Source organism: Heteronotia binoei, chromosome 15, assembly GCF_032191835.1.
Source record: "Heteronotia binoei isolate CCM8104 ecotype False Entrance Well chromosome 15, APGP_CSIRO_Hbin_v1, whole genome shotgun sequence".
NCBI lineage: Eukaryota > Metazoa > Chordata > Lepidosauria > Squamata > Gekkonidae > Heteronotia > Heteronotia binoei.
The window spans coordinates 20930564-20943822 of NC_083237.1; the positions used below are offsets into that span (position 1 = coordinate 20930564).

Below are 13259 nucleotides of genomic sequence, written 5' to 3' on the forward strand. Positions count from 1 at the left end.
AATTCACTGGGAACCCTGTAACTTTTCTAATACTTTTTTTTTTTTAACCATCCTGTTGGCACTTTGCCTTTTGGCAAATGTGCTTATAAGCAGGGGTGGAATTCTAGCAGGAGTTCCTTTGCCTATTAGGCCACACACCCCTGATGTAGCCAGTCCTCCTGGACCTTACAGTAGCCCCTGTACTAAGAGCCTTGTAAGCTCCAGGAGGACTGGCTACATCAGGGGGGTGTGGCCTAATAAGCAAACGAACTCCTTCTAGAATTCCACCCCTCCTTATAAATGCCACCCCAATGCACCCAGTGTAATTCTTAATTCCTCTAAAGGCAGCCTAGAGAGATCAGGAAGGCACTATTTTCAAGCACGACTTCCTTTCTTCCTCTCATCCGCATTGGCCCTACACAGTTTCTGCCAACGTTCTGTTTCCATTTGTGCTTTTCCTTTTAAATCACCCATGCCCAGTGTTTTTTAAAAATGGCTTCCATTCACAAAGAACCATGGTGCGTCTTTGAGCATCCGTGAGTGCCGCCATGTTTTTTACCTACAACTGCCGTAAGCTTGACGTATGCCTCCACCAGGGAGCAGCAGGAATATGGGAATGGTTCACAAGTGGCCGATTTTTTAAACCTAACATTGACCTAATACATTCATTTCCAGAGAGTTCTCCACAGACATACACACACTGCCAAAGAGATGGAAAAGGGTCGAGGCAGGCCTGTGCTTAGGCCTCTGAGGGCTGGCTGGGCTCTGATTCTTGGGGCTCAGTGCAGAGACGTTTCGGCGGTGGTGCCCCCAGCAATGACAGCTCTTCAGCCTCAGGTATCTGCTTCTCATGGGATACCGTGGGCTCAAAGGAGCCTCCTGCATCCTTCACCTGGAAGGGGAAGAAAAGAATCAGAACTGAAACAAGCTCCCCGAAATCCAAAATTTAGCAAAAAGTCACTCCATTTTTTCCTATATTTAACTTTCTGAAATTCGGGTGGGTCGCTCCGTTGGCCCAAAGCAGCAGAACAAACTTTGAGTCTAGTGGCAATTTTAAGACCAACAAACTTTTATTCTGGGTATAAGCTTCCACCCAGGATAAAACTTTGTTGGCCTTAAAGGTGCCACTGGACTCCAACTTTGTTTTTTCTGAAATTCAGTTTTGTGATATGCTTTTTTTAAAAATTGAATTCTCAGCCTAGACAGATATTAAAACACAATTATCAAGTATCGATATTTTACACTTTGTGAAGGAAATCTTATATTTAATAGTAACCACAACTGGAAAGGCTGAAAGGAAAAGCCTTATTCAGTAGAATATACATTCAGATGTATATCAGCAGCTTTGAATTACTTGTTCCAGCCCTACTAACGGGCAATTAGGTACTTGCAAAGAAAATTAAATAAATTCATGTTTGTTGTTAACAGCTATTAAAGAGGCAAATATTTCTGCAGTCTGTTGGTACCACTTACTCGCTAACAATGGCTTTGCTCAGTGGTCTTTGAAGGCTGGTGGATATTGGCTATTTGGCACGCTCCCCTTAGCTTAAGGGCTTTTTTTGTAGCAGGAACTCCTTTGCATATTAGGCCACACACCCCTGATGTAGCCAATCCTCCAAGAGCTTACAGTAGGCCCTGTAAGAAGAGCCCTGTAAGCTCCAGGAGGATTGGCTACATCAGGGGTGTGTGGCCTAATATGCAAAGGAGTTCCTGCTACAAAAAAAGCCCTGAATGAGCATGGGAAGGATAGATTGTGGCTTTGTGAGGAAGTATCTACTTTGTATGCAGAAGGTTCCCGGCTCTTCAGTTAAAAGAATAAGGCAGTGGGTGTGATGTGAAAACCTCTGCCAGAGACCACAGAGAGCTGATGCCAGTCAGAGCAAATAACTATGACAGACAAATGGGCTGACCGGGGCTTTTTTTCCTCTGGAAAAAGAGGTGCCATAACTCTCAAGATGGAAATGAAGGAGAAAGAGATGGGATTCTTTGAAACAATATTATTTTCATGTGCTACAGACTTACCTCTACTTTAAAACAGTTTCCAAACTTTAGGCCTCTCACCAACTCCCTCAGTTCTTTTTTCAGGGCTTGCTTTGGATGCCTAACGCTGAATGAGGACCTTGAAGCAACCATGTTTTGTTAACTTTCTTGGGTCAAAGTTTGTCATGGTCTCCCAGTGCTCCTCATGAATTTTAGACATTTTTTAAAAGTATTTTGTTTTCATGAAGAGGTTCTGGAACTCCATTGTGGTGCGTTCCCCCAGGAAAAAAAGGCCCTGGGTCTGACTGAGGGGAAAGCAATTTCATGCATGTTCTTTAGTTATGTGCCACCATCTTTCCCTCTTTGATAACCGCCCTCCCTCAATCACATTTGTATCTCACTCTGTCTCAGAAGAGCTCAAGGCAACGTCTGCGGTTTTCCAGTCCTCAGTTTTACCTTCCCAACAACTTGGGACTGCCTGTTTCCAGGCGGTAGCTGGAGATCTCCTGGATTACAATTGATCTCCAAGCAACAGAGATTGGTTCACCTGGAGAAAACAGCTGCTTTGGAGGGTAGACTCGATCGTATTATCCCTATTGAAGTCCTTCCCCTTCCCAAACCCCTTCCTCCTTAGGCTCCACCCCCAAAAATCTCAGGAGACTTTCCCATTCCCTAAACAAATAAATAAAAATACAGCAGAGCAGTTCCCCTGAATACAGTCTTAATTTCTTCATCCTCTATTTTTTTCCCTACACTGGCAGCTGCACTTCCAGTGAATGAAAGTGAAATTTGTCATATCCCGCCCCCCATACAAGTCCCCTTGTCAGGCTATGGAAGCATTTCTAAGCATGGCCTTTTAAAGAGACACACATACACTCACTCACAAAGCAGCCAAAGTAAACAGTGTTTCCAAGTCCACACTTTTGTGATCTTACAAGGCAATTTACTCATAGGAGTTGCTGAACCTGCTGCATTTCAACCAGCTTCTTTAGACAGAGACAGGAACAGGAAAGGAGAGCAGCCTAGGGGGTGGAGTTTTTCTCTATCCCAAAATCAGGTTCTAGCGAACTCTTTCCTATTCATTTTACTATAGAAACAAACTTCTGAAGCAAATGCAAAACAGAGGGATTCTGCTCTCTGCCTTTCTCACAGCTTCACAAAACTGGTGGGTCTGCCTGCTCACCCCGCTCCCTGCTTTCTTGTTGCTGAGATTTAAAGGCACACATATGTTCCAAAACACAAACAGTTGCAAGCGTCTTCTAAACCGGCCAAGATTTAATGGCACATGGTGGCTGCTGGGGTGGGGCTTTCCCTACTGGCCAGCTGGTGGGTGGCAGGGAGGAGCTTGCAAAACTGGGGCATCCCCTGCTGGGACCCGGGGGCTGGCAAGCCTAGTTATTCTGCTGTCACTCCCCATCCTCATCACTCACCGGAGCATCCAACATCTTGGGATCTGGCTCTTCTTTTGTAAGCATGGGAGGCTCATCTGTTCCCTCCAAATGCAGCACCCCAGGATCTGTGCCCAGGACAGGAATGGAAACATTGGAATAGGCAGACATTTAAAAATAAACCCCAAGGAGTGCTCCCCACTAACCGCCATTGCCCTCCAGTTCTCCTCCGACTGAGCCTACCTCCTTCCTGCCCCAGCAAGGGGGGCTGGGAGTCCTCAGCCTTCAGCTCTCCCAAAGGGGTGGGAGTGACTGTCTGGCTGCGGTCCAGGGTGGGGCTGGGGCTGGGGCTGTTGTCTCCCCCTTTCACGAGGGAGGTCTCGGAAAGTGAACTCTGGTTGCTGTTCTCGTCTGGGGAAACAGGAAGTGGACTGTTAGAAACCATTGCTCTGCTGAGAAAGCTTCAAAAACAAAACAGCAGCCTTCTCTTTCTCATCCCACCCCACAGACGCCTGTTCTGCCTCAGTCTGCACAGATGTAAAAACACTGGTGGGAGTTCTGCGCATGTTAGCGTTGCCAGATCCAATTCAAGAAATCCCATGGGACTTTGCAGGTGCAGCCAGGAGCAAGGTTGTGGCAAGCACAACTGAACTCCAAAGGGGGTTCTGGTCATCACATTTAAAGGGACTGCACCCCTTTTAAATGCCTTCCCTTCGTTGGAAATAATGGAGAATAGGGGCACCTCCTTTTGGGTCTCATAGAATTGGACTCCCTGGTCCAATCCTTTTGAAACTTGGAGGGTAATTTTGAGGAGAAGCACTGGATGCCATGCTGAAAATTTGGTGCCTCTACCTCAAAAAGAAGCCCCCCCTCAGAGCCCCACATATGTATGGATCAGTCTCCATAGGGAATAATGGAGCGCCCAGTGGACATTTCCCTCCCCGCCCCCCACTTTCTGATAACCTTGAAGCAAGGGGAGGTCCTCCAAACCAGGGGATCCCCTGCTCCCACCTGGGGATTGGCAATCCTTGTCTACAGTGATCAGTTCCTCTGGAGAAAATGGCTGCCTGAGAGGGCCAAGTCAATGGCATTTTGCCACACTAAGCTCTCTGCCTCTCTCCCCTCTCTAAACTCCGCCCTTCCCAACCTCCACCTCCAAAACTCCAGGAATTTCCCAGTGCTGGCAACCCTAACTCCGGCACGGCCTCAAGTAGCACATCTTTGGGGATCCAATCTGACCCAACAGAAATTGTTTCGGTGCTTGTGTGGGCAGAGGCTTGTGGGGAGGGGGGGTTAGGACAGTCCTACCTTTTCAGTCCCTCCTCCTCCCCTTTTCTACCCTGCACCTTCCTACCATTGAGGTCCAGCATAAGCAAGGCAGGGTCGCTCCGCAGTGTGGGAATCCGGCCTCTCCTCTCTTTGGTCCTCTGCTGGCTTGCCAGACGCCGTTTCTCCTGTCGAGAGAGAACAGAGCAGAGAAATGGGAAAGAGGGTCGCCGGGAGATCGGAGGTTGAAAGAGCTCGCAAGCACTCCCCCTTACCTCATCCCGGGGGTCCACGATGGGCACCCACTTGTAGATCCGTAAGGACGTGTCCCCCACAGTAACCCACCGTTTTTCCCTAGGAAGAAGAGAAGAAGAAAAGGCGTATAAGATGGGGATTTCATTTGTGAACCTCCCTAACTTTTTTCATCTCAGGGAATCTTCCTATTCCTCCTCAATCTGTTACATTTTTAAACCTTCAAAGAAGAAGAAGATATTGGATTTATATCCCGCTCTCCACTCTGAAGAGTCTCAGAGCGGCTCACAATCTCCTTTACCTTCCTCCCCCACAACAGACACCCTGTGAAGTGGGTGGAGGTGGAGAGGGCTCTCACAGCAGCTGCCCTTTCAAGGACAACCTCTGCCAGAGCTATGGCTGACCCAAGGCCATGCTAGCAGGTGCAAGTGGAGGAGTAGGGAATCAAACCCGGTTCTCCCAGATAAGAGTCCTTACCCTTGACCACTACACCAAAATGGCTCTCCAAAGAGCTCAGAGTAGTATACGTGACTCTCTCCCCTCATTCATTTCATCCTTTACCAAGCCCTGTAAGTAGGATTGCCAACCTCCAGGGGGCACCTAGAGGTCCCCTGGAATCACAACCGATCTCCAGGCAACAGCGATCAGTTTCCCTGGAGGAAATGGCTACTTAGGAGGGAGGAATCCAAGGCATTATAACCTGCTGAGGTCCCTTCCTTTCCCAATCCCCACCCTCCCGAAGATCCATCCCCAAATCAAAATACATCAATTTATTGTAGAGTGCACTTAAAATACAGATTTTTTTTTTTAAACAGGCCTTGAATGGACCAGGGGTGTCAAACTCAACTTGTTATGAGGGGTGTCAAACTGGTTATGTGGGCTGGATCTGGCATGAATGAGACCTTGTCAGGCTGGGCCGTGTGTGTCATAAAATGTAATGCCAGGTAGCAGAGATATAAACTTTATAAAGGACACAGACGAACGAGATTAAAAATTTCTTTTACTTAAAACAAAACATGCTTTAAAATTAGCACTCTTGCAATGTTTTGTTTATTTAGCAGTCTCTGATAACTGACCCCTCTCGCTCTGAGTTACTGCATCAACATCTGGAGTCCAGATCAAACGTCTGTGCTGTAGCTATCTTGAGTATACCATTCAAAGTGTTAATTCAGGTGTGTATCTGTAAGCTGCAAACCTACTTCTGATTTACTGACATTACAGAAATCTCATGGTCAACGCTTTGAGCCTAAGAGCCAGAAGAAAGCATGAAATGGCTGGGCATGGTGAGCTTTTGTACATAAGTTGCTTCCTGAGCTGGTCAGCCAATGGAGGAAACAGAGGCTTTGCTCTGTAGCTTAACTGAGCAAGCCTGGCAAAGCAAGCTGTGATGCAGAAGGAAGCAAGAGAGGGAGAAGGAAGCAAATGACAGTGAGTTGCTCACGGCCTGATAGGAGCCCTCTGGGGGCCTGATCCAGCCCATTGGCCACACGTTTGACACCCCTGCTCTAGACTGAAGCTACAAGGCTAAGTAGTCCTCTACAGTCATGTTCCCTAGCGGCACTACTGAGTTTGTCTCTCAGAAGGCCAGGCTCACCTCTTAGTATTTACATGCCTGTCTGTATGCTTTCTCTTTCAGACAGATGCATCCCAAAAGGTCTGGGGTGGCTCATATATCCTATTAAAATTAGATTTCAAAAGATTAAGCCTTTCCATTTAGGCCTGACCCCTTGACAGGCAACAAGAAATGAGGGTCAAAGAAGCCCTGCTGTAACATACAGCAAGAGAGCAGGCCAGCTCAACTTCTTTTGCCGCATCGGAGAAGGCTGAATGTTGCTGCGTCTCCTGCTGCACCTCTTTATTTACTCGCTTGCTTAATTAACTCACCCACTGCACTCTCCAGGGAGTTCTCCAGCCACTGTACGCATTGGAACAACTTTTAAAAACCACAAGCAGTTGGTCCCATGAAGACAATTCAATAATGCGGCAGCATCAAACTGAAGCGCCAGCATCTCAACGCCATATTAAGAGAATAGCAGCAGCGTAGATAAACAGCATCGCAGAACGGGCCCAGAAAAGCAACAAGAAAGACAAGGAAGGAAGCAAAACATCCGTCTACCAAAGTGGAGTGAAAAGCCCAGTTTTAAACTGGCACCTCAAGATCATCAGGTTTGTTCCCTTGTGGATGGCTATAAACTGGGTGCCATGACAGAAAAGGCCTTGATTTTAGTGGTCGCTCCCCTCACCTCTGCGGGGAGATACACCAAAGAAAGCCACTGCTGCCAATCTTACTACTGGGGCAAGGTCTTGGGGAGCTGTGCCAGGGCTGTGGCCAGCAGGGGTCCCCAACCACTGGGCCATGGACCGGTAGCGGTCCATGGCCTGCTAGCAACCGGGCTGCAGAGCAAAGCAGAGCAGCCCCACCTCCCCTTTTGCCTGACACCCAGGCAGACTAAAGAGGTAGTGTGGCCTCGCTCCAAGGTTGCCTCCCCTTGCAGGCTGGTGGAAGGGGCAGCACTGCTGCGACCTTAGCCAACCCCTCATTTATAGACCACCGTCAATCAGGTGATCAGTGGGTGTCTTTAAATGGGAGGGGGAGGCAGATTGGCCTTCTGCTGCCTGGCCACCTAGTGGGGGGGCAGCAGAAACAGCCTCAGTTTTCCCCCCATCGGGGTAGCCTGGGGTGACAATACCACCAATGCCGCTGCCCCCACCGGTCCGTGGAAAAATTGTCTTCCATGAAACCAGTCCGTGGTGCCAAAAAGGTTGGGGACCACTGCCCTATAGAATCTACAGCACCCCCACCAATATCCCCTTTCAGTGAAAAGGAAGATCGGTTGGTGGTGCAGATTCTATAGGGGGCTTTTCCCACTGTGCCCCCCCGGTGGCTATGGCCCTGAGCTTTGCACACATCTCCTTTCTCTTTCTCCCTATAAGAAAATAGAAAGGAAGAGCTGCAATTGTGAAAATTAATTGGGGGATGGAGGAATGGATAGTTTATCTCGCCCGACTGCAGCGATTTCCCCCTGCTCCACAACATGAAGTCACAGGTCACCAAGGATGAAAACTGCACACGGAAGGAGGGAAGCTGGATTCCCCTTTGAGGATTCCCCCAGGGTCTGGTGCCCCTGGGATGGTGATCCCCCCAGACTCTGGGTTCGATCTGCCCAGATAATGGATCATGATTTGATCAGGGGTGGAATTCTAGGAGGTGCATATTAGACCACACACCCCTGATGTAACCAATCCTCCAAGAGCTTAGAGTAGGCCCTGTACTAAGAGCCCTGTAAGCTCTTGGAGGACTGGCTACATCAGGGGAGTGTGGCCTAATATGCAAAAGAGCTTCTGCTAGAATTCCACCCCTGGATTTGATAGGGCAACTCTGTACAATGAGGGAGGAGGATGTCAGTATTGCAGTCTAGCCCTACTAGATCTGCGCATAGAACAGATGGAGCTCCCCCGTATTGAGTCAGACCCTTGGTCTATCACAGATAGTATTGCCTACTGACTGGCAGCCATTTCCCAAGGCCTCAAGCAGAGGTCACCTACAGCTACCTGTTTAACTGGAGACGCCAGAGGATTGAACCTGGGACCTTCCGCATGCAAAAACAGACACTCTACCAACTGAGGCACGGTGGCGAGCACAAGCCCACACATGTCGATCAACCAGCCTGACAAAGAGAAAGGGGAAGCAAGTCCTATTTTTGGCAGGCCATTCCCAGGAAAGAAGGCAGAAGTGTTTTGCCGGCAGCTCCCCATCCCTACTACCCAGAGCCGGCCCTGTCAACAGGCAATTGTCTAGGGCGCCAGCCTTCTGGGGGCACCGAATCGGGCACCTGCCGTGTGACTCGGTGATGTTCTTGGTGCAGTGGGGCACTAGAAGTTAACCTTGACTTGGGTGCCAGACAGTCTAGGGTTGACCCTGTCACCACCTCACAGAACTGCTAAAACTGCAAATCCATTTCTTTTCATTTTTCCCATTCCAAAATTACACCTTTTTTTTTTTTTCAGGGAAGAGGATCATAAATCCATAGTGGCATGGATGAAAACTTGATCATGGAGGGCCCAAGGCCTACGCAGGTTTGTCAACTAAGGATTGGGGAAATCTTGAAGATGTGGGGATGGAGGGTGGGGTTTGGGGAGAGGCCCCAGGGAGTAAAACACCATAAAGCCCCCCTCCCTCCAAAGCAGCCATTTTCTCCTGCCCTAATTCTGGGAGATCTCCAGGCCCCCCTGGAGCTTGGCAAGCCTCGCTTGCCTTCCCCAGAACCACCCAGCAACCCCCTGGCAGTTCCCAGGTGTAGCCCCCTGCGGGTCCCGCGTGGTGGTGGCCCCCTTCTCTCCGCAGCCAGCCTACTAATCGAAACGTGGGCCAAGCAGACGTCAAGCGCCGGCTGGCTTGACTCCTGCCCGGGCGGGCGGGCGGCCCTCACCATCTGCGGACGTGTTCGATGGCCGCCATCACTTTCTTGATGTCATCCTTGGCCCGGCTGCGTGTCTCGGCTCGCACCGCCCGTCCCGACATCTGGGAGCAACTGGGGAGGGCGGCGGGTGGACGGAGCGGCGGCTGGAGGGGGGCAACTGGGGCCTTCTGCGGCGGCGGCGCGGGCAGGGCTTCCTCCTCGTCCCCGGGGCTCCGCTTTAGCCCATCGGTGCCTCCTCCTGCCGGGTCTACCTGCCTCCGCTGCTGGCCCCCGACGACAGCCGCGGCATTAGAGAGCTGCTGCTGCGGCTGTTCCGAGGCGCTTGGCCCCTGCTGCACTCCAGCCCGCCGTCCCTGCCCGCCTGCCCATCCAGCCCGCTGCCCTTCTCCTCCTCCGGCGTCTCCGGAGACTGCGCCGTCTGTTGCTCGGCCGGCCGCCTGGCCGGAGCCCTCGACGGCTCCCCGCGCTGCGCTCTCTGCCTCCCTCCCTCCCGCCCGCCCGCGCGGGTCTTCTTCTTCGGCTCGTCTCCGCTTCCTCCTCCTCCTTTGTGTCTCCTTTTCCTGTCCTCCGCTTGCCAAAAAGCAGAAGGCGGCTGGCAGTCGGAAGAAAATAATACAGTTCTGTCTCTCTCTGTTTTTTTGATTTTTCAGAGCGGCAGCTGCGGCTCAGGGAGCGCCCTCTTGTGGCCAGGAGAGCTGCAAGGCGGCCGCCGGGGAGCGCAGGATTCAAAGCCGCCCGCTGGAAGCCCCAGGAGAGGGCTGTGGACCGATGCGCAGGTGGAAACGAGAAAAGGCGATGCGGAGCAAGCAGGGTCGACTTGGCCATTAGGCACCCACCAGGCTTTTAATTTGCAAGGACTGTGAGGGTGTCTGAGACGGGGACCTAAAGGTTTCCAAAGATTCTGGTTCACGGGCTGGTCTCTTGTGATGGGAAAGCTGTTCCAGCGATATCCAACCTTTATCCAAAATTTATCCAACCTTTACTGGTGAAATTTATGGGTCTTTCAGACTCTGAATTAAGGAATATGCTTCTGGCAGATTCTAACTCCCAAGTGACACTTGCTTGCTCCAGATTTTTGGCTGCAGCCTTTAGAATTTGTGAAGACTACACAAAGGAGTGATAAAAACGTCCCTTAGGCTTTGAGTTCCTTTCCCCCCCTGTCAAGAATGCTAAAAGGTCCCCTCTCCTCTTCAATATCTCCTTCTTAAGTCGTATATTATACTATTGTACTCACATGGGCCCTAATAATCATAAACTGAAACTTAAACTGACATCAGGTTTTCTCGGCTTCATTCAATAGGCCAGGCACCATTCATATCAGAATCATCCTCTTCTGATTTTACAGCTTTTAAAAAGTACGTGTTTAAACGCATGAAGCAGCAAATAGGTATAAGGAAGGACAATGCCAATGAGTCACGAACTCTTAAGGTGGAAGAAAACATCTTAAATCAGAAAAAAAAACACCCTGAAATGTTAGGGCCCACGAGACTCTATCAAAACTTCCCTAAAACGTTTTAGTATTTAAAATTATATCAAAAATAATTTTTAAGCTTGATATTATTATGGTGGCAGGGGCCAGCAAAGGGGAAAGTGCCTAGGGAACCACAAATGTCACAACGGCAGCAACTCTCCAGGGTCTCGGCAGAGACCTTTCTTATCACCTCCTGCCAAGGGCTATAACTGGAGACTCCGGGGACTGAACTTGACCTTCTGTGTGCCAAGCAGAGGCTGCTCCACTGAGCCACTGGACATTTATATGCAAGTTTCAAAACAGATGGGTCAGAATCTACTTGTTTTTCAGGCATCTGCTGGGACTGGCTATGCCCTTCCATTCATTCATTCATTCATTCATTTGCACTTCATTGATACCCTCGTCTGAGACACTTCCCGCTGCATCACACCAGCGCCAGGGTCAGATCTAGGGGGGGGCAGAGGGGGGTGCTTGCCCTGGGCACCGGCTGAGGGGGGGGCACCAAATTGGGTATTGAGTTCATTGTATTCTATGGGACCATAAGATAGAATGGCCCATGAAGGGGTGTCATTTTTTAATCCCCCCCCTCAAAAAACATGTAGATCCAGTCCAGAACAGTGCTCCCTTTCCTGGCAGCTGCAGAATAAGTTAGGCTGGGAAGTTGTTCTGCCCATGTACAGAGAGCTTTGCCTCTCATCACGAACACCTCAGCCACCTAGGGTTGGTTTTATTTAAGGCCCCTCCAGCTGTCCCTTTAATGTTTATTATTCTTTATTTATTTATTTTTAACCCCCCTTTCTCCACCTCTAACGGGGATGCAAAGTGACAGGGGTTGTTCTCCTTTCCCCATGTTATCCGTCTCACAACAATGCTGTGAGGCAGGCAAGACTGAGATAGCTTCCAGAGCAGAGTGGGGATTCGAAGCCGGATCTTGCAGATCCTAAGCTGAGACCGTATCCACTACAGAATGCCGGCTGTCTACTTTTCTGGAATAAAGATATTCCAAATCCTCTTTGCCCCAGAGTTTGGGATTTCCTAGCTCTTGTTTAGTTCCCGTAAAAGAAGACAAGGGGGTGGGGCGAGAACTGCTCGGGCAGCATGTTCCCTCGGGGCTAAAGAAGTGGATAGGAAAAAAATATCCATTTCCTGTAAAGATACATTTGGGTAAGTCTGCAATTCCAGCCTTCCTGTCCCATCCAGATTTCCGGAAGAGAAAAGAAAATGTAAAGCGGCTCTAATAACCCGGGGTAGCCACTTTCTCGTCAGAGTCTGGACGCTAAGCAAGGTTAACCCTGGTTAATACTTGGACAGGAAACCACCAAGGAAGACCTGGGTTGCCATGCAGTGGAAGACAACAGCTCTGTTCATTTTTTGCCTTGAAAACCGCATGAGGTGGAGTTCTGTGGGGTCACCATAAATCAGCTGCAACTAGAAGGAACCCTTTACCTTAGAGGCAGAAAAGAACTGATCCGTTTGATCCACAACAAGTTACCAAACTATGCTTTTTATCTCTATGCTGTGAATAGCTTCAACAGCCAATTATTCCATATGAAAACTCTGTTGAAGGGACAGTTGGCAAAACCTGAACTCCATCCCACCACCACTTGTCTCAGATGGCCTCTTTTTGTTCCTAGCAGAGGTCCTATGCCTTGAATACTCACCTGCATGGCAGAAATTCAACAGGTGCAGCTTTCCCTCAAGAAGAACATCATCTGTAGAATTCATGTTATTAAAGTCATGTTACCAAAGCCACCCAGCCTGTGCCAAGAATTAAGCGACAAGCCTAAATACATGATGCAGTAGGGTGGGGCTGGGGGTTGGCAGTGATTATTCAGTGGGGAGAAGAAATGCACTCTGCACATGCCCAGAAGAAATCCACTGTCTATTACAATGCAGCGGTGTCGGGAAGACAGGAAACACCCCCCCCCCCCCCCGCTTCGCAACTTTCTATTTTAACAACTGAGTGCTTGCTTTAGCCATGGCTTTCTTCTTTTCCCAGGCGCACCCTCCCTCCCCAAACGTCCCTTTTCAAGCTGATGAGACAGACTCAATTAAGCTTCAAAAGCTGCTTTGCAGGGATTGAAGCTGAAAAGCTGTGCCGTGTTTCCCACACTGCACTCTAGTTCATCCGGGTGAGTCAGAGTCATTTTTTAGGGTCACCATTACCTCAGTGTGCCACAGGGGCTTGCGGGGGGGGAGTATGAATGAGTCAGGAAGTACCAGCTTAGGGAAGAGAGGCTTTGGGGCAGTCAAAAATCCCTGGGTATATCCTGGCCTTAGATCAGTTTTGACCTTACGAGGCCAAAGGAGTTCCGATTAAAGCTTGGCCATCCCAAGAATAGGTGGCATGGAGGTTAGGTGTATGACCCGCATGTGAGTCTTTTAAGGAAGGGAAGGAAAGGTCCCCTGTGCAAGCACCAGTCATTTCCGACTCTGGGGTGACGTTGCTTTCACAACGTTTTCACGGCAGACTTTTTACGGGGTGGTTTGCCATTGCCTTCC

General features: G+C 49.6%; 1 protein-coding gene across 1 annotated transcript; it reads right to left on the bottom strand.

Annotated features, from left to right (window-relative positions):
- Positions 1 to 432: 432 nt before the first annotated feature.
- On the bottom strand, positions 433 to 9434 carry BCL7C (BAF chromatin remodeling complex subunit BCL7C). The gene is made up of 6 exons (XM_060255679.1): positions 9296 to 9434; positions 4889 to 4967; positions 4702 to 4801; positions 3591 to 3758; positions 3390 to 3475; positions 433 to 871 (listed from the first exon to the last, which is right to left on the bottom strand). The coding sequence occupies exons 1-6, from the start codon at positions 9385 to 9387 to the stop codon at positions 719 to 721; spliced, it is 678 nt and encodes a 225-aa protein (XP_060111662.1). The 5' UTR covers positions 9388 to 9434; the 3' UTR covers positions 433 to 718.
- Between the last annotated feature and the right edge of the window lie 3825 nt (positions 9435 to 13259).